The sequence below is a fragment of the Bombina bombina genome, chromosome 6 (genome assembly GCF_027579735.1).
Source record: "Bombina bombina isolate aBomBom1 chromosome 6, aBomBom1.pri, whole genome shotgun sequence".
Taxonomy (NCBI): Eukaryota; Metazoa; Chordata; class Amphibia; order Anura; family Bombinatoridae; genus Bombina; species Bombina bombina.
In genome coordinates this window covers 302,358,966-302,385,371 of record NC_069504.1, presented here as the reverse complement: position 1 = coordinate 302,385,371, position 26,406 = coordinate 302,358,966, and the positions used below count along the sequence as shown (strand labels likewise).

The 26,406-nt window shown below is 38.6% G+C and overlaps 1 protein-coding gene across 1 annotated transcript in view; it reads left to right on the top strand.

Moving 5' to 3' along the window:
- TMTC3 (transmembrane O-mannosyltransferase targeting cadherins 3) overlaps positions 1–26,406 on the top strand; it is a 405,658-nt gene that overhangs the window by 47,446 nt on the left and 331,806 nt on the right. The window contains exon 3 of the mRNA XM_053719235.1: positions 15,028–15,248. Coding sequence (XP_053575210.1) covers positions 15,060–15,248 — 189 coding nt within the window. The 5' untranslated portion in view covers positions 15,028–15,059. The remainder of the gene's footprint in view (positions 1–15,027; positions 15,249–26,406) is intronic.

Here is a 26,406-nt window from a genome sequence, read left to right as displayed (position 1 = left end):
TTCTGCTCTGTCTATTCTTTTGCACAAACATCTGGCTGAGGTTCCAGATGTTCAGGCGTTTTGTCAGGCTCTGGTTAGAATCAAGCCTGTGTTTAAACCTGTTGCTCCGCCATGGAGTTTAAATTTAGTTCTTAAGGTTCTTCAAGGGGTTCCGTTTGAACCTTTGCATTCCATAGATGTTAAGCTCTTATCTTGGAAAGTTCTGTTTTTAGTAGCTATCTCCTCGGCTCGAAGAGTTTCGGAGTTATCTGCTTTACAATGTGATTCCCCTTATCTCATTTTCCATGCAGATAAGGTAGTGTTACGTATCAAACCTGGTTTTCTACCTAAGGTGGTATCTAATAAAAATATCAATCAGGAGATTGTTGTTCCGTCACTTTGTCCTAATCCTTCTTCAAAGAAGGAAAGTCTATTACACAATCTTGACGTGGTTCGTGCTTTAAAGTTTTATTTACAAGCTACAAAAGATTTTCGTCAAACATCTGCATTGTTTGTTGTCTACTCTGGACAGAGGAGAGGCCAAAAGGCTTCGGCAACTTCTTTCTTTTTGGCTAAGGAGTATAATCCGCTTAGCTTATGAGACTGCTGGCCAGCAGCCTCCTGAAAGAATTACAGCTCATTCTACTAGAGCGGTAGCTTCCACATGTGCTTTTAAGAATGAGGCTTCTGTTGAACAGATTTGTAAGGTGGCGACTTGGTCTTCGCTTCATACTTTTTCTAAATTCTATAAATTTGATACTTTTGCTTCTTCGGAGGCTATTTTTGGGAGAAAGGTCTTACAGGCAGTGGTGCCTTCCGTTTAAGCGCCTGCCTTGTCCCTCCCTTCATCCGTGTCCTATAGCTTTGGTATTAGTATCCCACAAGTAATGGATGATCCGTGGACTGGATACACCTTACAAGAGAAAACAAAATTTATGCTTACCTGATAAATTTATTTCTCTTGTGGTGTATCCAGTCCATGGCCCGCCCTGTCATTTTAAGGCAGGTGTTTTTTATTTTTAAACTAGTCACCACTGAACCCTATAGTTTCTCCTTTCTCTTGCTTGTCTTCGGTCGAATGATTGAGGGTTGGCAGTTAGGGGAGGATCTATATAGACAGCTCTGCTGTGGGTGATCCTCTTGCAGCTTCCTGTTGGTAAGGAGAATATCCCACAAGTAATGGATGATCCGTGGACTGGATACACCACAACAGAAATAAATTTATCAGGTAAGCATAAATTTTGTTTTTGCAATCTTCTGCCCGGTTCGTTGATTTCTCTGGTCAGCGCAAGGGTTCGAAGGCCCCTTCTACTCTTTCTCTCTGGTTGAGAAGTGTTATCCGATTAGTGTATGAGACAGCTGGACAACAGTCTCCTAAAAGAATTACGACTCATTCCATTTGGACTGTCTCTCTTCTTCCTGGGCTTTCAAAAATGAAGCTTCTGTGGAACAAATTTGCAAGGTGGCAACATGGTCTTCATTGCATACCTTTTCCAAATTCTACTATTTTGTTACTTTTGCCTCTGCTGAGGCTTCCTTTGGGAGAAAAGTTTGTCAAGCGGTGGTGCCTTCGCTTTAGGTCCGCTTGTTTTTGTTCTCCCTCCCTTTCATTCTGTGTCCTCTAGCTTGGGTATTGGTTCCCACTGGTAATTGGAATGAAATTGTGGACTCTCCATGCCATAGGAAAGAAAACAAAAAAATTATGCTTACCTGATATTTCTTTTTTCCGGCATGGAGAGTCCAAGGCCCGCCCTTATTTACATTCACTTTGGCAATTTTTGTGTACAATCCTCAGGCACCTCTATACCCTTGAGTTTTTTTGTTTTTTTTCTTCGGCCGAATGACTGGGGATTATGGGTAAGGGAAGTGACACTTAACAGCTCTGCTGGGGTGCTCTTTGCCTCCTCCTGCTGGCCAGGAGTTGAATTCCCACTAGTAATTGGAATGAAATCGTGATCTCTCTGTGCCCGGAAAGAAAGAAATTTATCAGGTAAGCATAAACTTTTGTCTTTCCAAATATTAGATAAAAGTACATTTTCAAGGGGAATGCACATGGCTTGCAATAAAAATGCAAATTTTATAATAAAATTAGTTTTAGATGCTTTTAAAAACCTTTTATTTTGTAGAAACCGACAGCTTTACCTAGCACAAAAGCGTGCTACATATAGATGAATGCCGTTATAGGGCTCGCTGTAATTAGACTGAGCCCGTTACGCGCTAGTTAAAAAAAACAAAAACTGCTGTGCTAAAGAGGATGGCTTTGCTAACAAGGTAAATATACTTTTATCTGCCAAATTTGGTACTTTTAGTACATTTTTTTTAAACAAGTCTATCTTTATGTTACATAATTATGTAACTTGTTGTAAAATGTTTACTGTCCCTTTAATGAAACCTGACAACGGCCTAAACATTGAGAGACAATCTTACGGGGGCAAACAAATATCTGTGTCTATCAGTCTCATTCTTCCATTCTCTCAATTATAAACTATCATGACTAGAAACAACAACTCTATAACTATATTAGGATGTTGCCACTTTATAAATAACCCATAATTATAATGACAGATTTGTTATTGAGCAGTCAAAATTTGAGTGTGTTGGGCAAGAATTATATTCATAATGATGGATCCCATTGAGTATTAATGAACATTGCAATAATAAAGTTATTGTGCCTTAAAAAAATATTGAAATAGATTAGCCTTTTTATATTGATTTTAAAACTATCAGGACGTACTTGCCTTACCTGTGGATAATTATCCCCCCCCTTCTCATTGGAGAATCTTTACTATAATGTCCCTTTCATAACCTAGCTTCTCTAGCTTTTCCAAAATAGGGCTAAATGGCAGCAGTAGCATATGTAGGTTGGGTTGGAAATACATTAAAGTATATGCAGCACTTACTGTGGGTTTTCATATATAGCAAAAACATAATACAATCTTGAGTGGGATAAGTTAATCTGCTGACAGCTATAAGTGTAGGGGGGTTATTTTCTGACATTGAGTTTCTGTTACACTATTTAGTACCAAGATAGTTCTTCTTTTTACTAATTTATTTGTGTCCATAAGTATTCCCCTTTTTAAACAATATGACTTTTAGCTTTTGCACCCTGGCTCACTTTTCATTGTGTTCATTGCTGCCAAGAGGAAGCTTTACAAATCTTTGTCACAATGGATGTTCAGCCCTTGGATGATTCTGAAAATACAAGCAACAAAAATCATACTGTGTTTTTGAGCAGCATGTTTTCCGATAATTACATATTTCAAAAGCTGAATCACTATCTGATTTACATTTGTAACACAGATAAATTGTTTTGTTTCAGCCAATTTGGTATCCTTGCCAAACTTCTTGGCTTTTTAAAGTTAGTTTACTAAATAGTTTTTCCCAGTTATCATCTGCTTCAACTCATTATGAGCAAAACCCCTTGGCTTTTATGGAGCAAATGAGAACATCTGTGCTGTGAAATGAGCTCTTTCAACTGCTGTTTTCCATACATTTATGACACTGGTTATAATGGCAATCGTCTGAAACGTTTACACACTCCAGTATCATTCTAAATTGCTGTCAATGAAAGGAACATCAAATTCAGTGTCCCTAGGAGTACTGCTGTACAGGTACACCAATGAGAATATACAGTGTATTCAGACCCCCCCCCCCTTTTTTTACATTTTGTTATGTTGTAGCCTTATACTAAAATGTTTTATATTTTATTATCAAGCTACACTTCATACCGCATAATTAAAAAGCAAAAAGAAAAACACACTTTTGATAACTCCAAATTTATTAAAAAGAAAAATCTGAAATATCATATTGATATAAATATACAGACCCCTTGCTATGACCCTTGAAACTTAGCTCAGGTGCATCCCATCTCTCTGGATCATCTTTGAGATGTTTTACATTTTGATTGGAGTCCACCTGTAATTAAATTGATTAATTGTCTATATAAGGTCTCACAAATGAAACCAGATATCACAGCACAAACTAAGCCATGAGGTCGAAGGAACTGCATGCAGAGCTCAGAGACGTGATTTTGTAGAGGCACAGATATTGGAAAGGCTAAAGGAAAAAAAATAAAAAAAAAAAAAAATTGGCTGCATTAAACCTTCTCAAGATTACAGTGGCCTCCATAATTCTTAAATTCAAGTTTGGAACAAACAGGACTCTTCCTAGAGCTGGCTGGGGGAGAAGGGCCTTGGTAAGAGAGTTGTCCAAGAACCCGATGGTCACTCTGGTTGAGCTCCAGAGATCATGTATGGAGATGGGCGAAATTTACAAAAGGATAACCATCACTGCAACACTCCACCGATCTGGGCATTATGGCAGAGTGGCCAGATGAAAGCCTCTCCTCAGTAAAAAAAAAAAAAGTACCTAAAGGATTCTGACTCTGAGAAATAAGATTCACTTGTCTGATGAAATGAGAATTGAACAGTTTGGCCTCAATTGCAAGCTTCATGTCTGGAGGAAACCAGGCACCGCTCATCACCTGCTCAATACCATTCCAACAGTGAACCATGGTGTGATGGTGTTTTTCAGTGGCAGAACTGAGGGACTGGTCAGGGTTGAGGGAAAGCTGAACACAGTAAATTACCGCAATATCCTTAATGAAAACCTGGTCTAGGGCGCTCAGGACCTCAAACTGGGCAGAGGGTTCACCCTCCAACAGGACAATGACCTTAATGCAGGATCACTATTTGCAAAATTTGCAATTGGAGCATATGTGTCTACTACTATTGCCCTTTAAGAACAAATCTATAAAATGTTTGCCTAAGTGTATTAATCACCAGTAGTATGGCATTAATTAGAAAATGTTTGCTTTTGTATGTAAATCTTGATGGTGCAGAATAAGCAGGTCACAGTGACAAGTGTAAAACAAGTAGACCCCTGTCATAAATAGTGTTTATATTGCAACTGTTTTCATTTCTTTGGTCCACAGTAGGATTCTAGATTATGAGACCAATGTTCACTGATCTATTTTAAAGAGACGCTAAAGTCAAAACTCTTTCCTATTTACTTCCAATTATTAAATTGTGCACAGTGTTTTTATACGCACCCTCTCTGAATTAAGTGCATTTGCAAGAGTTCATTGTATACGTATACTAGTATGTGATTGGCTGATGGCTGTCCCATGAAACAGAAGTCTAAATGGGGAATAAATAAATTTGTCAGAAAATCTGCTTATTTTAAAGGGCCATAATACCCAAATGTTTAAACACTTGAAAGTGATGCAGCATAGCTGTAAAAAGCTGACTAGAAAATATCTCCTGAACATCTCTATGTAAAAAAGAAAGATATTTTACCTCAAAAGTTCCTCAGTAGCCACATCCCATTGTAAAGGATTTCTAAGCAGCATTTTAGTGTGTCTGTCCTGGGACATCTGAAGGGATGAGCTTCGTGCACTCTCATCTTATTTCACCAATCAGGTAAAGGAAGTTTACAATGAAATCTCATGAGTCAAGTCAAATCTCATGAGATCACAGTAAAAGTTCATGACCTCGGGGACTTCCGGGCAGCGGCCATCTTTCTGGTCGCACTGAGCTTCAGCTCCTGAGTTACTTACCAGATTTTTCTAAGTTTACTTTGAAGTTTTGGCGACAGGCCATCCAAACTGGTAGAGCAGCTCGACTGAAGGCACTCTGACACAAACGGCAGGGGTTTTTGGAATATAGTGTGGTTTCCCAGCCCTCAGTACCGGACTTTTAATTTGAGGCCTTCCCCTGTATACGAAGCCTCACCTGTCCTCACCATTGCCACACCATTGTCGTGTGGCCAGTGCCTTTCGGGGCAAACTACCTAACAGATTAATCTACGCTGGGTTAATAAGAGAAAGCTACAAGGATACTGATACAAAATGGATCCTAGAGAAGCATCGTTAGTTGCCGCCATTACCAAACTACTAGACGACCAACTCACAAGCATCTCAGACCTCCTGGCATCAGAATATGGTAGAATCTGCATTTCCAAGACCACAACGAGCTCCCCAAAGAGGCGAGAAACTGCAGCTATTGTGGGAGAGGAGGTTACTGGGGTAAAGTGTATCTCACTTGCGGTGACAGCTGTTATTCAGCCTGATTCCGAGATCGGAGGTGAACAGGAAGCTGCCCCTGTAAATGGAGGTCTGAGTGGGTACCCTGAAAGAGAGGAGCTCTCTGTAAAACCCATATCCAGGAGCTTACCGTTTCCACCGGGAGCACAAACAGCGTCGGCACAGATGGAGAGAGGACACGATCTACCAGCCCGCTATACTCACGCTGGATGTAGCGCAACATATGGCATGGAGCTGCCTGCTGTAGCTGACGGGGATCCTTTATCTGAAGATGTTCCGTGTCTGTATATGGGAGCAGCAGCTGTATTCATTCATACCATAAAGGGAGACATGCTTGTTCAGAAAGGGTCGTGGCTTACCGACCCTCGCTGCCTCCATGCTGAGAATGCGGAGGCTGCCCGGCAGTCGCAAGTGGAACATACGGCTGCATACAACATCCCACAGCATCTTGTCTTGCCCATCTACTATTTTCTCTACCGGGCTGTGAGGACTGGAATCGGTTAGTGAGGGGACTCCTTATGCGCACATGCCTGGAGTTATGACTTTGCCTGTGTTTCTTCCTAGTGTGCCGAAAAAGCCCATGGTCCTTTCTTGGGGATTTTATCACACCGGTGGGAACTCACCTTGTCATATTCTGGACGGTCCGTGAGTGGGTATGGGTTCGGGAAGATCTCCACAGGGTGTAGTGATGGCTTGTGTGTAGCAGAAACTCTCTGTTAATTGCTTGACCTGCCTAGTTGTCATTCTCCCTGAGACTTTTACACCACGAGCCACCCTATATTCTCAAAGTGGAGAGTTATTGTTGTTTCTTGTTTTTTTTTATTATTATTTCTGGGAGATCTTGCAATGATGGCTGACAAGCCTGAAGCATGTTGTTTATCCTTCCTTTATTATGTGCATGGACACTCTAATAGGCATGGACTCCTAAACAGTTTAAGGATACATCAATTGTGGGATGATGGTCAAAATACCTGAAGCCTAGGCCTGTATGATGTGTGTAATGTAGGGTGTACCCTTTGTTTTTGTCACATAATATAATGCTGAAGACAGCTCATTAGGGTTAATGTACAAACTATATTTTCACATTGTATGATCCTTTTTGATATCTGAGGGCTAGCACTATATATAACCCTATATATGTTTATTATATTGTCAGATTATTAGTTTTTTATCAGCCTCTTACAGTCAGTGGTCGGTTCATGCATGCCTTACAGTGACCTATGCAAGGGTAGGGAAATGTAATGAGGGCTCCCACCATTTCTTTCTTAATTACTTAGGAAGCATACCCTATAATATCAATTATCTGTGCTACACATGTCCTCCATATGCTCATCAACTTCATTCTCCCCCAGCTACCTGATAGTGGCAGTTGTACTCCCAGCTCCATAGTATTAAGACTCAATGTTGGCTATGACAATAAGTGAAGCTTATTATATTCACATAACTTCTAAATAACTTAAAAACTGAGGTACAACCAAAGTAACCCATGAGTGGTTACCTACTTATCATAATACTCCTCATTAAGCAATCTATATATTTTATCATATGAGGTCCAAAAGTGGCCCCCTGGGTGATATGGAGGGGTTATAGTGTATATGGCACATTAAGAATAAGTTGGTTATGTTACAAAACTTCGAACTCTGCATTGTTGTTACAAATAAGTTTGTATTAGACATTTATATGTTTGAAATAGTGGATTCTAAGCTGCAACGCTGTCATGTAACCGTAGTTTATATTTATGATGTATCTGTGCTTTTCCTAAACCTCAATAAAAATTTATTTAAAAAAAAAAAAAAAAAAAAAAAAAGTTCATGACCTCAGCACTGCTGATGCTGATAGGCTGCTGTTCATTTCTTCATTTTTTTTAATTTTTTTACCTGCAGCTGGGAGCAGTTGAGTATAACTTTTTACACAGAACTTACTCTGCTGAGCTGAAGAGATTGTGAGGTAAAATATCTTCCTTTTTTACATAGAGATGCTCAGGTGATATTTTCCTGTCAGCTTTTTACAGTTATACTGCATCAGTTTCAAGTGATTTAGCATACGAGTATTATGTCCCTTTAAATTTAGAGTAAGTGCTATTGCATTGTTTTTTTATTATTCACTTGTTAATTATGCAATTCTTCTGAATTTAATGCTAGTACAAATAGGGAAAATCCACTGTCTTAACAAGTGTGAGCTAAACTATAGGACTTTTAGTCCAGTGAACCACTAATTTTATAGACTTTAGGGAATAGTACATAGTATTACAACAGTGTTACATATTACTTTGTGTTCAACTCCTGCAGAGATGTTAAACACTTTGTTAAAATCAGCTCTAGAGCTGTGATGTAGAAGTGTGAGCTAGCAAAACACATTTGGTGACCCAATGACAAGAAGCATATCTGTGTATCCAGCTATCACCCAGTAAGTAATTTTCTGTGCTTGTGCCCATCTAGATATGAATTTGCATACAGAGAGAGAAGCGCTCTACCAGGAACGAACAACAGCTCAGTGGCTTGTTCTATGGCGATTTACCACCCGGAAGCAGCCTCTTTTAGACCAGTGTGCTTTTCACAGAAAAAAACTTTCCTGAAGTATATCAGTCTGATCCCGCCAAGTAAGGTCAGTCCAGCCCCGAAATACCAGGCAATTCTCCTCTGAACAAGGAACATGACAACCCCAGACGATCGTTTCGGCCTCCTATGGGCCTCGTCAGTGAGGTGCAGCCACATTCCTCTAAGCACACTGGGCAAGGAGTCCACGTCTGGTTTCCCCCATCACCCATAGGGAGACTTCCCCAGGGTCATAATAATTTGCATACAAAGAGAGAAGCGCTCTACCAGGAACGAACAACAGCTCAGTGGCTTGTTCTATGGCGATTTACCACCCGGAAGCAGCCTCTTTTAGACCAGTGTGCTTTTCACAGAAGAAAACTTTCCTGAAGTATATCAGTCTGATCCCGCCAAGTAAGGTCAGTCCAGCCCCGAAATACCAGGCAATTCTCCTCTGAAAAAGGAACATGACAACCCCAGACGATCGTTTTGGCCTCCTATGGGCCTCGTCAGTGAGGTGCAGCCACATTCCTCTAAGCACACTGGGCAAGGAGTCCACGTCTGGTTTCCCCCATCACCCATAGGGAGACTTCCCCAGGGTCATAATAATTTGCATACAGAGAGAGAAGCGCTCTACCAGGAACGAACAACAGCTCAGTGGCTTGTTCTATGGCGATTTACCACCCGGAAGCAGCCTCTTTTAGACCAGTATGCTTTTCACAGAAGAAAACTTTCCTGAAGTATATCAGTCTGATCCCGCCAAGTAAGGTCAGTCCAGCCCCGAAATACCAGGCAATTCTCCTCTGAACAAGGAACATGACAACCCCAGACGATCGTTTCGGCCTCCTATGGGCCTCGTCAGTGAGGTGCAGCCACATTCCTCTAAGCACACTGGGCAAGGAGTCCACGTCTGGTTTCCCCCATCACCCATAGGGAGACTTCCCCAGGGTCATAATAATTTGCATACAGAGAGAGAAGCGCTCTACCAGGAACGAACAACAGCTCAGTGGCTTGTTCTATGGCGATTTACCACCCGGAAGCAGCCTCTTTTAGACCAGTGTGCTTTTCACAGAAGAAAACTTTCCTGAAGTATATCAGTCTGATCCCGCCAAGTAAGGTCAGTCCAGCCCCGAAATACCAGGCAATTCTCCTCTGAACAAGGAACATAACAACCCCAGACAATCGTTTCGGCCTCCTATGGGCCTCGTCAGTGAGGTGCAGCCACATTCCTCTAAGCACACTGGGCAAGGAGTCCACGTCTGGTTTCCCCCATCACCCATAGGGAGACTTCCCCAGGGTCATAATAATTTGCATACAGAGAGAGAAGCGCTCTACCAGGAACGAACAACAGCTCAGTGGCTTGTTCTATGGCGATTTACCACCCGGAAGCAGCCTCTTTTAGACCAGTGTGCTTTTCACAGAAGAAAACTTTCCTGAAGTATATCAGTCTGATCCCGCCAAGTAAGGTCAGTCCAGCCCCGAAATACCAGGCAATAATTCTCCTCTGAACAAGGAACATAACAACCCCAGACAATCGTTTCGGCCTCCTATGGGCCTCGTCAGTCAGGTGCAGCCACATTCCTCTAAGCACACTGGGCAAGGAGTCCACGTCTGGTTTCCCCCATCACCCTGAACATCTCTATGTAAAAAAGAAAGATATTTTACCTTAAAAGTTCCTCAGTAGCCACCTCCCATTGTAAAGGATTTCTAAGCAGCATTTTAGTGTGTCTGTCCTGGGACATCTGAAGGGATGAGCTTCGTGCACTCTCATCTTATTTCACCAATCAGGTAAAGGAAGTTTACAATGAAATCTCATGAGTCAAGTCAAATCTCATGAGATCACAGTAAAAGTTCATGACCTCAGCACTGCTGATGCTGATAGGCTGCTGTTCATTTCTTCATTTTTTTTAATTTTTTTACCTGCAGCTGGGAGCAGTTGAGTATTACTTTTTACACAGAACTTACTCTGCTGAGCTGAGGAGATTGTGAGGTAAAATATCTTCCTTTTTTACATAGAGATGCTCAGGTGATATTTTCCTGTCAGCTTTTTACAGTTATACTGCATCAGTTTCAAGTGATTTAGCATATGAGTATTATGTCCCTTTAAATTTAGAGTAAGTGCTATTGCATTGTTTTTTTATTATTCACTTGTTAATTATGCAATTCTTCTGAATTTAATGCTAGTACAAATAGGGAAAATCCACTGTCTTAACAAGTGTGAGCTAAACTATAGGGCTTTTAGTCCAGTGAACCACTAATTTTATAGACTTTAGGGAATAGTACATAGTATTACAACAGTGTTACATATTACTTTGTGTTCAACTCCTGCAGAGATGTTAAACACTTTGTTAAAATCAGCTCCAGAGCTGTGATGTAGAAGTGTGAGCTAGCAAAACACATTTGGTGACCCAATGACAAGAAGCATATCTGTGTATCCAGCTATCACCCAGTAAGTAATTTTCTGTGCTTGTGCCCATCTAGATATGCTTTTCAACAATGGATATAAAATAAAATAAATGACCTAATCTATCTAAATCATAATGTCCCAAACATACAAAATGGATATTTAATTACCTAGCACATGTAATTTTGCATTATTTACGGTAGCTGATTTGTTGTAGGAAGTGCCTTTTTATTTCTATTTTTTTTCATCACAGCTATTTTTATTTATTGTGTATGTATTCTTTTAGCTTTGAGTCTAATGCTTATCCATTTATGAGAATAATGCTTTCCTCCCCATTTTTATTTCTCATTTATTTAAAAATAATATATATATCTCTCTATCTCTCTATCTCTCTATCTCTCTATCTCTCTATATCTCTATCTCTATATCTCTATATCTCTATCTCTCTATCTCTCTATATCTCTATATCTCTATCTCTCTCTCTCTATATCTCTATCTCTCTATATCTCTCTATATCTCTCTCTCTCTATATCTCTATATCTCTATCTCTCTCTCTCTATATCTCTATCTCTCTATATCTCTCTATATCTCTCTCTCTCTCTCTATATCTCTCTCTCTCTATATCTCTCTCTCTATATCTCTCTCTCTATATCTCTCTCTCTCTATCATCTCTATCTCTCTATATCTCTATATCATCATCTCTATCTATCTCTCTATATCTCTATCTCTCTCTCTATCTTTTAATCTCTATCTTTTTTAATCTCTATCTTTTTTAATCTCTATCTTTTTTAATCTCTATCTTTTAATCTCTATCTTTTAATCTCTATCTTTTAATCTCTATCTTTCTTCATCAACTCCTTATAAGAAAAGCACGAAAGTTACATTGTTGGGAAATATTATCTGTAGTTTGTGGTGTGTGTTTGCTATGAATATGAGTCTATGGAATAGGATTGCTGTTAAAAAGGCAAGGGGGTGTTACCATTGTACATAAATAGTGACCTACAAATACATTTTTACATTTTCAAATACAATTTTATTTTTGGAAATACAATTTTTTTTAAATACAAATCTTTACTTACAAATACAATTCTTTCATTTTGTAAGTACAATCTTCATTTTTTTTTTAATCAAGGGACAGAAAAACAATTAGGGACAAATCTGAGCTATGTTCTAAAATCACAGTGTAGATTGTAGCAGGATTTGGATTGTTCAGACTGTAGTATGCATTTCCAATTGTCACCAGAATTGGGGGGAAAAACACTGTTTTCAGAGTTAAATGATTGGAAAAATATTGCAAATGAACATCGGTGTGCATAATTTAAAGGGACAATAAACCCAACACTTTTTTTTCCATGATTCAAACAGAGCATACAATTTAAAAAAAAAAGTTCTAATTTACTTATCACATTTTACTTGTTCTCAATAGAAGTAAATTGGAAAGTTGTTTGAAATAACATGCTCTATCTGAATCATAGAAAAAAATAATTGGGTTTTATGTCTCTTTAATGTATTGTGGAAAATTCAATTATGAGTTTTACATTCTTTTAAATAAATCAGTATGTAATTTGTCTGTTTTCTTTGTATGTCCCTCCTACAGTTTTTAGAACAACCAGTGTATCTTAGGGCATTTTTGGAATTGGTTTATTTTTAATTTCCATTGAATAATTGAGTATTTTAAAATTTAGTAGCTACTAATTAACATGTTCTACCAATAGATAACCTGCATGTTGTAATGACCTTGGGAAGATAATATATAGAGACAACACAGGAGATAAGGTTTCCTAAAATGTAGTTTATTTATACACTGTAGATCCTGTTGAATCCATAAATTTATTATGAGCCTCCTACTTTAATTAGTTGGACACATTTATGTAAGTCCTTGACGAGAACAGCTTGTAGCAACTGTAATCTGAGAATTGACAATAGTGTCTTTATTCCTAATATTAACAGCTGCTCTTTGCATTCCATAGTGATTACAAGATTTGCGCTGAAACTGTAATTATACATATATTATATATATATTTTTTTTTTTTTTTGTACTAATTTTGTTTTGCACTCTTGGTATCCTTTGATGAAGGATCAGCAATGTACTATAGGGAAGGATGACCAGACATCAGTTTTATTTTATTTATTTTTTAACACACTGTCCCTTTGTTCCCAGAACAGCATGCTGTGGTGGTGAAGCCGGGAGAAATATACATGCCTTTTTATTGGTGTCTGAGTGGGGGGCGACTACTTATGTGCAAAGACAGAGTTTAGCAGCAAAGACAGAGTTTATCTGCCGAGAGAGAGCAGTTTGAACATTCGAGAGTTGAAAAGCAGAAAGGGCTGAACAGCCATAAATAGGTTATTTTCTGCCTAAGCAACTTAAAAAATTACTATTCCTGGTATGTTATCTGTATGTCTTTTTAAAGTGAAAGTCAATCCTAGTGTTGTACAATCGCTAAGATTGACTATTGAAACAAACAAAGGGGACTTTCATTCATGAAGTATAAGATACTTCATGTAGAAAGCTCCTTTTTTTGTTTCAATCGATCGCCATTTTTAGAGGCTACAGCAGCCCATGGCGAAAAAGTTTTTTGCCAAAAGGTGACGTTTTCACCTCTTAGCCAATAGCCGTGCGGTAAATCCGGCTCCCAAGGGCACCAAGCTGGATTTACCGCACGGCTATTGGCTAAGAGGTAAAAACATCACCCCTTACCAAAAATTTTTTTTTTTAGCCGTGGGCTGCTGTAGCCGATAAGAACAGTTTGTTTCAGTAGTCAATCCTAGCAATTTGTACAACGCTAAGACTGACTTACAGATATCAACATATACCAGACATAGGTTATTTTCTGCCTAAGCAACTTAAAAAAATACTATTTATGGCTGTATATACTTCATTAATGAAAGTCCCCTTTATTTGTTTCAACGGTCAATCCTAGCATTTGTAAAACGTTAGGATTGACTTTTACTTTAAAAATGTTGCATGTAAAGCTTTTAAAGGGACACTGAACCCATTTTTTTTTTGCTTTCATGATTCAGATAGAGCATGCAACTTTCTAATTTACTCCTATTATCAAATTTTCAGTGTCCCTTTAATTAATAACAGACAATACTGGCAGCTATTATTTTCATTTAGTATTTACTTTAAAATAAATAGTTTTGAAATTATACAACCAAAGCCTGGTCTAATAATTCATCTTTTTGTTTTGAGTGTGTTGTCAGTGAAGTATCCTTTTTTTTTTTTTTTTTTTTTTTTTTTTTTTTTTTTCTTCTCAAATCTGGTCAGCCTTCTATAGGGAACTAGCTAAACACATCGGGTGAATCAATGACAAGAGGCATATGTGCATCCAACAATCAGAAGCTAGTTCACAGTAGTACATTGCTGCCTCATGAGTCTACCTAGATATGCTTTTCAACAAAAGGATACAAAGAGAACAATGCAGATTAGGCAATAGAGGTAAATTGGAAAGTTGCTTAAAAGTGTATGCTCTATCTAAATCACAACAAAAAAATAAATAAAAGGGTTTTCATGTCCCTTTGACATTATGGATTTTTAGACTGAGACAAAGTCACACATCTTAGTTCTGACTTGATATTTTCACAACAGAAACTAAAAGTAAATAACCAACTTTTATCTCTGACATTCCCAACTTTACTAAAATGCTACCATCACATTGCTGCCTGCATGTATGTTGTAGAAAATCAAATGGTTAAAACGCTATTGTGCTAGTTACACAGCAGTGATTTATCTATTTTTGTTCTAGTCACTGCCATCACATCACTGTGCTTTAGGGATTCACTCACTGTGCAAGTGTTACAGGCAAATTATTTAAATCATTTTTATAAAATTAGTTTGACATGGTGTGGCAACCAAAGGGTTAAATCACCATATCATGTGTTAGCAGAAATGTAGCAATTAAATTACTGAGTTTTATATGTAAATTGTATTGTAACATAGAATTATACCCCCCAAAATAAATAAATATCATCTTGTCATTAAATTATAAGTTTTGTGAAGGTTTTAAAGCATTGATCTGAATGTTCTATTAACACTTTATTTTATTTTTTTAAATTTTATATAGTGATGCTGTCCTGGAATCCATTTTAAAGGAAGATGGCTGATATTGGATTGAAGGAGACTGGTGTTTTGCTTTGTGTAGTGTTTGCTTGTTATTGGAACAGTCTGTTCTGCGGCTTTGTCTTTGATGATGTGTCGGCCATTCTGGATAACAAAGATTTGCACCCATCAACTCCAATTAAAAAACTTTTTCAAAATGACTTTTGGGGAACACCAATGTCTGAGGTACGTCGTGTGTTAAATTTTAAGGCAGAATATAGAAGGATGTAGATATAAAACAATTTTAGCATTCATCTCTTATAAACATTGTAATGTTATCCGTTATATCATATTCCCTTTTTATCCAGTCAAGGTCTCCTGGAAGAGATTGCAGAATTGGAGCACTGTATTTGAAGTGTTTATATTAAAGGGACAGTAAAAACTATTTTAAATTTAATACAATATCTGTAAGGCACACAATAAAGGGACAGTCTACCATAGAATTGTTATTGTTTTAAAAGATAGATAATCCCTTTATTACCCATTCCCCAGTTTTGCATAACCAAGTTATATTAATACAGTTTTTACCTCTGTGATTAACTTGTATCTAATCATCTTCTGACAGCCCTCCTGATCACATGACATTTTATTTATTAAATTGCATTTTAGCCAATTAGTGCTGTGTTGTGCAGACTCTTAAATAACTCCGTGGGCGTCAGCACAGTGTGGCCCACATGAGCTGTCTGTAGTGTCTTAGAAACAGGCATAAATGTAGAGGTTTAAATGTTTTATAAAGTATATTAATATAACAATTTTGGTTGTGCAAAGCTTGGGGAATGGGTAGTAAAGGCGTTATCTATCTTTTTAAACAATAACAATTTTAGTGTAGACTGTCCCTTTAAGTAACTATAAAGCAAATTCATTGCTGCTACTGCAAATTAAAATGTTACCTTGAAAAGCCCCTGGTGTAAAGCTGTGCAGGCTGCCCCCGGCACAGTGTTTTTCATATCTTCAGCAGAGAGCGGTACAGATAGACCATTAGCTTTCTAATTGACTGTACAGTTCCCCACTTAAAGGGACATGAAACCCAACATTTTTCTTTCACAATTCAGACTTAGCATACAATTATAAATAACTTCCCAGTTTACATCTATTATCAAATTTGCTTCATTACTTTTGTATCCTTTTTGTTGAAGGAGCAGCAGTGCAGTACATCAGGTAAGTCCATAAACAGTCATACACGCAGCCACCATTCAGCAGCTATCTCCCAGTAGTGGATTGCTGCTCATGAGCTTGTTCATCAAAGGTCACCAAGAGAAAGAAGCAAATTTAGTTAACAGAAGTAAAATGTAAAATTGCTTAAAATTGTATGCTGTGTCTGTATCATAAAAGAAACAATTTGTTTATTTACCCTTTTTAAATTTATGAAGAAACTATGTTGCATTGGGGACAACCTGGGCAGCCTTACTGGAGCAGACTTTACCTTTAAAGTATTAAACTTTATAGTTTCTTAAAGTGGGAACATTTAGCCACCAATCAGCAAGTGCTACCCAGGTGCTGAACAAAAAAATGGGTCGTCTCCTAAGCTTACATTCCTGCCTTTTTAAATAAAGATGCCAAAAGAGCGAAGAAAAATTGATTATAGGAGTAAATTAGAAAGTTGCTTAAAATTGCATGCTATCTGAATCATGAAAGAAAATTAATGTGGGTTTCATATCCCTTTTAAATAGTGTCGCTTGGTCTCACATTGATGCCCTCCCTCTTCCCTTCCAAGGGCTTATAAGTGATTCATTAAATCAGTCAAATAGTCCTGTGCATGAAATCAGTAAAAACAAAATGAATTAGTCTTTTGTCTTTTCCTTCATCTCTCATTACTCTTTGTGATATTCAACTTTTTTTTTATTTTTAATTTGTTGCACAGAATATACCTTTATCAAGAAAGGGGTTTATAGGATCTCTGATGTTTATGCCTCTGTAGGATAGTTTAATCTTATTGATACCTTTCACCTTTATCAAGCAACTCAGGTGAACCAATGTATGTAATTTATACCAAACTGGTAACATGGAAACTTGTTCTGCTGTGTCCTTTTCCTCTCCAGTGTTCTCACAGAAAATGTTACCAGCTGGGGGGTGAGGGGCATTATGATGTACCCTGGTGGGGACAGTGTAATACTTTGCAATTTTATACCATTTTCTGTAATTTATACATGTTACTTAAAGGGACATGAAACCCAAAATCCAATGTTACTTAAAGGGACATGAAACCCAAATCCCCCCTAAAATAAAAAGAACCCCTGATCTAATACTAAACTACCATTGCCCTAAGTTAAACAGCTCTTTCAATTATCCACCACCCACCAAACCCCCCAAAATAAAAAAACTAACACTAAAAAAAACTAAACTACCATTAAATCCCTAATCTTAAAAAAAAAAATAATAAAAAAAAATATCCTAACACTAGGCCCCATATTAGGTACTCACCGTTCCTGAAGTCCGGGGGAGAAGGTCTTCTTCCAGGCGGCTCCATCATCTTCTATCTTCGTCCGCAGCGAAGGCGGTGCGGAGCTGTGGATCCTCAGCTGCGGTCCTCACCTGCGGAGCAGAGGTGCAGAGCTGTCTTCCCCGATGCGTGGATCCTAAGCGGCGGTCCTCGTCGGCATGGAGCCTCCTCTTCATCTGCTGTCCGTCATACGCTAAAGATTGAATGCAAGGTACCACAATCAATTTGGGGTACCTTGCATTCCTATTGGCTGAAATTTTTAAATTGGCTAATAAGATTAGAGCTACTGAAATCCTATTTTCTGTTAAAATCAGCCAATAAGATTTTGGTAGCTCTCATCCTATTGGCTGATTTAAAACTTTGAGCCAATAGGAATGCAAGGTACCCCTATAAATATGGGGTACCTTGCATTCAATCTTCAGTTTGCGACGGACGATCGCATGAAGAGGAGTCTCCACGCTGCTGAGGACCGCCGGCGCTGAGGATCCACGCATCGGGGAAGTCGGCTCCGCTGCGCCTTTGCTCTGGATGAAGATAGAAGATGATGGAGCCGCCTGTAAGAAGACCTTCTCCGCCGGACTTCAGGAACGGTAAGTACCTATTTGGGGCTTAGTGTTAGGATTTTTTTTAATTTTTAAGATTAGGGATTTAATGGGCTGGTAAAGAGCTGATTGCCCTTTTTAAGGGCAGTAAAAGATCTGAATGCCCTTTTAAGGGCAATGCCCATACAAATGCCCGTTTAGGGGCAATGGGTACTTTAGGTTTTTTTAGTGTTAGTTTTTTTTATTTTGAGGGGCTTGGTGGGTGGGGGGTTTTACTGTTAAGGGGATTTAGTAATTTTTAAATGTAAAAGAGCTTTTTAATTTAGGGCAATGCCCTACAATAGGCCCTTTTTAAGGGCTATTGGTAGTTTAGGGTGTGTTTTTATTTTGGGGGGGCTTTTTTATTTTCATAGGCATTAGGTTTAATTTTTTTATTTTTGATAATTTTGTTTTTCTGTAATTTTAGAGGTTTTTTTTTAAATTTTAGATATATATTTTTTTTGTAATTTTAATGTTGGATTTTATTTAAGTGTAACTTAGTATTGGGGTTAATTTAGGGGGTGTTAGGTTAGGGGACTTGGTCATTTAGTTATTTGCATTGTGGGGGCGTTGGCGGTTTAGGAGTTAATAGGTTAATTAGGTTTATTGCAATGTGGGGGTTTGGCGGTTTAGGGGTTAATAGGTTCGCTGCATCCAGGTGGATTCTTTTGACTACCTCGCGCAGCCAACATTCCTTTGCGGATGTTTGCACAACTGGCGACGCAGACGGACACGTTACAAATGCGATTATAGTACAGATTTGCTTTATTCTCTTGATATACTTTGCTCAAAAGCATATCTAAATAGTCTCAGTAGCTATGCCTCGTGTGATTGGCTCTCCCATGTGCATCACTATTTCTTCAACAAAAGATATCTAAAAAATAAAGCAAATTACATAATATAAGTAAATTGAATGTTGTTTAAAAAGGTATTCTCTTTCTGAATCATGAAATAAAAAATGTTGGTTTAGTGCAGGGCTCGACAAACCTAGGAGCTAGGGAGCCACTGGCTCCTAGAATTTTACCTCTGGCTCCTAACTTTTTGGGTTATTCTCCATATTTCTAAATAGAAATACCACTGTCTGGCTCCTAAATATTCTTACTGGCTCCTAAATTTTAAACAGATTTGTTGACCCCTGGTTTAGTGTACCTTTAAGCTATATAAAGCACATATTAATTGCATAATTTAACACAAATTGATTTAATGATCATTTCTGCAACAAACATTGTGAAAAATAGAGTTAATTTTAGTTTAAAGTGCCATAAAACATTTTGAGTTATGTGCATATTATAAAAGGTTCAACTGAGGTAAAAAAAAGTGTGTCAAGAAAAGTGTAAAAAAAGCTTATTTTTTTTTAAATGAAATTTCCAAAAAATCTGTGTTGCATTGTGTAGCCTGCTCCAGTGTCCTACTCCATACCTTGTGGTTTCATGTAACAAAAGTTTGCACATGAGGATAATTACTTATGCAAGTAAGAGGGGATTGAGGAGGGACAGTGCCTTGCTATTGTTTGTTGCCAAGAGGTTTGCTCGTTTTCATGGGGATAATGTGAAAAAATCAGCATTATACTGTGTACTGCTCAAGTCAGGTGTCATGTGACTGCCCCCTACGGCCTGGACAGCACCTTCCATATATGGAAATGCCCAAGGGGGGGGGGGGGAGCTTGCTGCAAACAATACTATACCTGACTTAAAGGGTTTAATGAGGGTTGAAACAGAAACCGTTTTGTAGGTAAGCTTTGACTGCATTATATATTTAGAAACTTATGTTAGTTGATACTGTTTTATTTCCCTTTAATGTTGGCTTAAATTTAGCTGGGTGGTAAGCAGGGATAGGCAAGGTGTCCGTACACATTCACTGGTGTCAGTGGCTGCCCCTTGCAGTGTCCGTTAACCGTTTTGCGGTGTGGAGGGAGGACACAGTGTCAGACTGTGAGTGTGTGTGTGTGTGAAAGGCTGAGGCTGTGAGACAATGTTTGTGACCATGTGCAAAAGAGTGAGACAGAGTTTGAGACACTGAGAGTGTGTGTGTGACAGTGTGAGACTGCAAAAGTGTATGTGTGGGTGTGTGTATGAGACTAAGGCTGTGTGGGTGATAGTGTGCAATCGAATGTGTGTGTGTGAGATAGACTATGAAAGTATGTGTGTAAGCGGGTGTGGGTGTGAGACTGTGTGAGGGTGTGTGTTATACCGTGTGTGAGACTGATCCAGCATAACGTATACCTATCCCATGCATGTTTAAACTCCTTCACTGTCCACTACCCTCTTGGTAAAGAGTGTTTTTTGATGTTTTTAATTTGACATATACCTTAGTGTCCTTCACTAAGATCTGTACTTTGGAAAATGTCCACCACAGTCTTGGTGCGTGCCTATCCCTGGTGGTCAGTAAAATCAGCTGGGTGGTGTGACCATTCAATAGGTCCTTGGGAGAACACTACTCTCTATAAGTGTTCTGTAAATTTCATTAAGATACTCCTCTGAAATGTCCTGCATTTTTTTTTTTTTTTTTAAATAAAGATCAAGGATAAAATGTTGGAAATATTTCTAAGACTAGTTCTCCAAAACCAAGTTTCTTTCATGTAATTAACAAGAGTCCATGAGCTAGTGACGTATGGGATATACATTCCTACCAGGAGGGGCAAAGTTTCCCAAACCTTAAAATGCCTATAAATACACCCCTCACCACACCCACAAATCAGTTTTACAAACTTTGCCTCCAAGGGAGGTGGTGAAGTAAGTTTGTGCTAGATTCTACGTTGATATGCGCTCCGCAGCAAGTTGGAGCCCGGTTTTCCTCTCAGCGTGCAGTGAATGTCAGAGGGATGTGAAGAGAGTATTGCCTATTGAATGCAGTGATCTCCTTCTACGGGGTCTATTTCATAAGGTTCTCTGTTATCGGTCGTAGAGATTCATCTCTTACCTCCCTTTTCAGATCGACGATATACTCTTATATTTACCATTTCCTCTACTGATTCTCGTTTCAGTACTGGTTTGGCTTTCTACAAACATGTAGATGAGTGTCCTGGGGTAAGTAAGTCTTATTTTCTGTGACACTCTAAGCTATGGTTGGGCACTTTATTTATAAAGTTCTAAATATATGTATTCAAACATTTATTTGCCTTGACTCAGAATGTTCAACTTTCCTTATTTCCAGACAGTCAGTTTCATATTTGGGATTATGCATTGAATTATCATATTTTTTCTTACCTCAAAAATTTGACTTTTTTCCCTGTGGGCTGTTAGGCTCGCGGGGGCTGAAAATGCTTCATTTTATTGCGTCATTCTTGGCGCGGACTTTTTTGGCGCAAAAATTCTTTTCCGTTTCCGGCGTCATACGTGTCGCCGGAAGTTGCGTCATTTTTTGACGTTATTTTGCGCCAAAAATGTCGGCGTTCCGGATGTGGCGTCATTTTTGGCGCCAAAAGCATTTAGGCGCCAAATAATGTGGGCGTCTTATTTGGCGCTAAAAAATATGGGCGTCGCTTTTGTCTCCACATTATTTCAGTCTCATTTTTCATTTGTTTCTGGTTGCTAGAAGCTTGATGTTTGGCATTTTTTCCCATTCCTGAAACTGTCTTATAAGGAATTTGATCTATTTTGCTTTATATGTTGTTTTTTCTCTTACATATTGCAAGATGTCTCACGTTGCATCTGAGCCAGAAGATACTACAGGAAAACCACTGCCTGCTGGATCTACCAAAGCTAAGTGTATCTGCTGTAAACTTTTGGTAGCTATTCCTCCAGCTGTTGTTTGTAATAATTGTCATGACAAACTTGTTAAAGCAGATAATATTTCCTTTAGTGATGTACCATTGCCTGTTGCAGTTCCCTCAACATCTAAGGTGCAGAATGTTCCTGATAACATAAGAGATTTTGTTTCTGAATCCATAAAGAAGGCTTTGTCTGTTATTTCTCCTTCTAGTAAACGTAAAAAGTCTTTTAAATCTTCTCTCTCTACAGATGAATTTTTAAATGAACACTATCATTCTGATTCTTTGGACTCTTCTGGTTCAGAGGATTCTATCTCAGAGATTGATGCTGATAAATCTTCATATTTATTTAAGATGGAATTTATTCGCTCTTTACTTAAAGAAGTACTAATTGCTTTAGAAATAGAGGATTCTAGTCCTCTTGATACTAATTCTATACGTTTGGATAAGGTTTTTAAAGCTCCTGCGGTTATTCCAGAAGTCTTTCCTGTTCCTAATGCTATTTCTGCAGTAATTTCCAAGGAATGGGATAAATTGGGTAATTCATTTACTCCTTCTAAACGTTTTAAGCAATTATATCCTGTTCCGCCTGACAGGTTAGAATTTTGGGACAAAATCCCTAAAGTTGATGGGGCTATTTCTACCCTTGCTAAACGTACTACCATTCCTACGTCAGATGGTACCTCGTTTAAGGATCCTTTAGATAGAAAAATTGAATCTTTTCTAAGAAAAGCTTATCTATGTTCAGGTAATCTTCTTAGACCTGCTATATCATTGGCTGATGTTGCTGCAGCTTCAACTTTTTGGTTGGAAACTCTAGCGCAACAAGTAACAAATCGTGATTCTCATGATATTATTATTCTTCTCCAGCATGCTAATAATTTCATCTGTGATGCCATTTTTGATATTATTAGAGTTGATGTTAGGTTTATGTCTCTGGCTATCTTAGCCAGAAGAGCTTTATGGCTTAAGACCTGGAATGCTGATATGGCTTCTAAATCAACTCTACTTTCCATTTCTTTCCAGGGAAACAAATTATTTGGTTCTCAGTTGGATTCTATTATTTCAACTGTTACTGGTGGGAAAGGAACTTTTTTACCACAGGATAAAAAGTCTAAAGGTAAAAACAGGGCTAACAATCGTTTTCGTTCCTTTCGTTTCAACAAAGAACAAAAGCCTGATCCTTCGTCCTCAGGAGCAGTTTCAGTTTGGAAACCATCTCCAGTCTGGAATAAATCCAAGCCTGCTAGAAAGGCAAAGCCTGCTTCTAAGTTCACATGAAGGTACGGCCCTCATTCCAGTTCAGCTGGTAGGGGGCAGGTTACGTTTTTTCAAAGAAATTTGGATCAATTCTGTTCACAATCTTTGGATTCAGAACATTGTTTCAGAAGGGTACAGAATTGGTTTCAAGATGAGACCTCCTGCAAAGAGATTTTTTCTTTCCCATGTCCCAGTAAATCCAGTGAAAGCTCAAGCATTTCTGAATTGTGTTTCAGATCTAGAGTTGGCTGGAGTAATTATGCCAGTTCCAGTTCCGGAACAGGGGATGGGGTTTTATTCAAATCTCTTCATTGTACCAAAGAAGGAGAATTCCTTCAGACCAGTTCTGGATCTAAAATTATTGAATCGTTATGTAAGGATACCAACGTTCAAGATGGTAACTGTAAGGACTATATTGCCTTTTGTTCAGCAAGGGAATTATATGTCCACAATAGATTTACAGGATGCATATCTGCATATTCCGATTCATCCAGATCATTATCAGTTCCTGAGATTCTCTTTTCTAGACAAGCATTACCAATTTGTGGCTCTACCGTTTGGCCTTGCTACAGCTCCAAGAATTTTCACAAAGATTCTCGGTGCCCTTCTGTCTGTAATCAGAGAACAGGGTATTGTGGTATTTCCTTATTTGGACGATATCTTGGTACTTGCTCAGTCTTTACATTTAGCAGAGTCTCATACGAATCGACTTGTGTTGTTTCTTCAAGATCATGGTTGGAGGATCAATTTACCAAAAAGTTCTTTGATTCCTCAAACAAGGGTAACCTTTCTGGGTTTCCAGATAGATTCAGTGTCCATGACTCTGTCTTTAACAGACAAGAGACGTCTAAAATTGATTACAGCTTGTCGAAACCTTCAGTCTCAATCATTCCCTTCGGTAGCCTTATGCATGGAAATTCTAGGTCTTATGACTGCTGCATCGGACGCGATCCCCTTTGCTCGTTTTCACATGCGACCTCTTCAGCTCTGTATGCTGAACCAATGGTGCAGGGATTACACGAAGATATATCAATTAATATCTTTAAAACCGATTGTTCGGCACTCTCTAACGTGGTGGACAGATCACCTTCGTTTAATTCAGGGGGCTTCTTTTGTTCTTCCGACCTGGACTGTAATTTCAACAGATGCAAGTCTCACAGGTTGGGGAGCTGTGTGGGGATCTCTGACGGCACAAGGAGTTTGGGAATCTCAGGAGGTGAGATTACCGATCAATATCTTGGAACTCCGTGCAGTTTTCAGAGCTCTTCAGTTTTGGCCTCTTCTGAAGAGAGAATCGTTCATTTGTTTTCAGACAGACAATGTCACAACTGTGGCATACATCAATCATCAAGGAGGGACTCACAGTCCTCTGGCTATGAAAGAAGTATCTCGAATTTTGGTTTGGGCGGAATCCAGCTCCTGTCTAATCTCTGCGGTTCATATCCCAGGTGTAGACAATTGGGACGCGGATTATCTCAGTCGCCAAACGTTGCATCCGGGCGAATGGTCTCTTCACCCAGAGGTATTTCTTCAGATTGTTCAAATGTGGGGGCTCCCAGAGATAGATCTGATGGCCTCTCATCTAAACAAGAAACTTCCCAGGTATCTGTCCAGATCCCGGGATCCTCAGGCGGAGGCAGTGGATGCATTATCACTTCCTTGGAAGTATCATCCTGCCTATATCTTTCCGCCTCTAGTTCTTCTTCCAAGAGTAATCTCCAAGATTCTGAGGGAATGCTCGTTTGTTCTGCTAATAGCTCCGGCATGGCCTCACAGGTTTTGGTATGCGGATCTTGTCCGGATGGCATCTTGCCAACCATGGACTCTTCCGTTAAGACCAGACCTTCTGTCACAAGGTCCTTTTTTTCCATCCGGATCTGAAATCCTTAAATTTAAAGGTATGGAGATTGAACGCTTGATTCTTGGTCAAAGAGGTTTCTCTGACTCCGTGATTAATACTATGTTACAGGCTCGTAAATCTGTATCTCGAGAGATATATTATAGAGTCTGGAAGACTTATATTTCTTGGTGTCTTTCTCATCATTTTTCTTGGCATTCTTTTAGAATACCGAGAATTTTACAGTTTCTTCAGGATGGTTTAGATAAGGGTTTGTCCGCAAGTTCTTTGAAAGGACAAATCTCCGCTCTTTCTGTTCTTTTTCACAGAAAGATTGCTATTCTTCCTGATATTCATTGTTTTGTACAAGCTTTGGTTCGTATAAAACCTGTCATTAAGTCAATTTCTCCTCCTTGGAGTTTGAATTTGGTTCTGGGTGCTCTTCAAGCTCCTCCGTTTGAACCTATGCATTCATTGGACATTAAATTACTTTCTTGGAAAGTTTTGTTCCTTTTGGCCATCTCTTCTGCCAGAAGAGTTTCTGAATTATCTGCTCTTTCTTGTGAGTCTCCTTTTCTGATTTTTCATCAGGATAAGGCGGTGTTGCGAACTTCTTTTGAATTTTTACCTAAAGTTGTGAATTCCAACAACATTAGTAGAGAAATTGTGGTTCCTTCATTATGTCCTAATCCTAAGAATTCTAAGGAGAAATCGTTGCATTCTTTGGATGTTGTTAGAGCTTTGAAATATTATGTTGAAGCTACGAAATCTTTCCGTAAGACTTCTAGTCTATTTGTTATCTTTTCCGGTTCTAGGAAAGGCCAGAAAGCTTCTGCCATTTCTTTGGCATCTTGGTTGAAATCTTTAATTCATCTTGCCTATGTTGAGTCGGGTAAAATTCCGCCTCAGAGAATTACAGCTCATTCTACTAGGTCAGTATCTACTTCCTGGGCGTTTAGGAATGAAGCTTCGGTTGACCAGATCTGCAAAGCAGCAACTTGGTCCTCTTTGCATACTTTTACTAAATTCTACCATTTTGATATATTTTCTTCTTCTGAAGCAGTTTTTGGTAGAAAAGTTCTTCAGGCAGCGGTTTCAGTTTGAATCTTCTGCTTATGTTTTTTGTTAAACTTTATTTTGGGTGTTGATTATTTTCAGCAGGAATTGGCTGTCTTTATTTTATCCCTCCCTCTCTAGTGACTCTTGTGTGGAAAGATCCACATCTTGGGTAGTCATTATCCCATACGTCACTAGCTCATGGACTCTTGTTAATTACATGAAAGAAAACATAATTTATGTAAGAACTTACCTGATAAATTCATTTCTTTCATATTAGCAAGAGTCCATGAGGCCCACCCTTTTTTGTGGTGGTTATGATTTTTTTGTATAAAGCACAATTATTCCAATTCCTTATTTTATATGCTTCGCACTTTTTTTCTTATCACCCCACTTCTTGGCTATTCGTTAAACTGATTTGTGGGTGTGGTGAGGGGTGTATTTATAGGCATTTTAAGGTT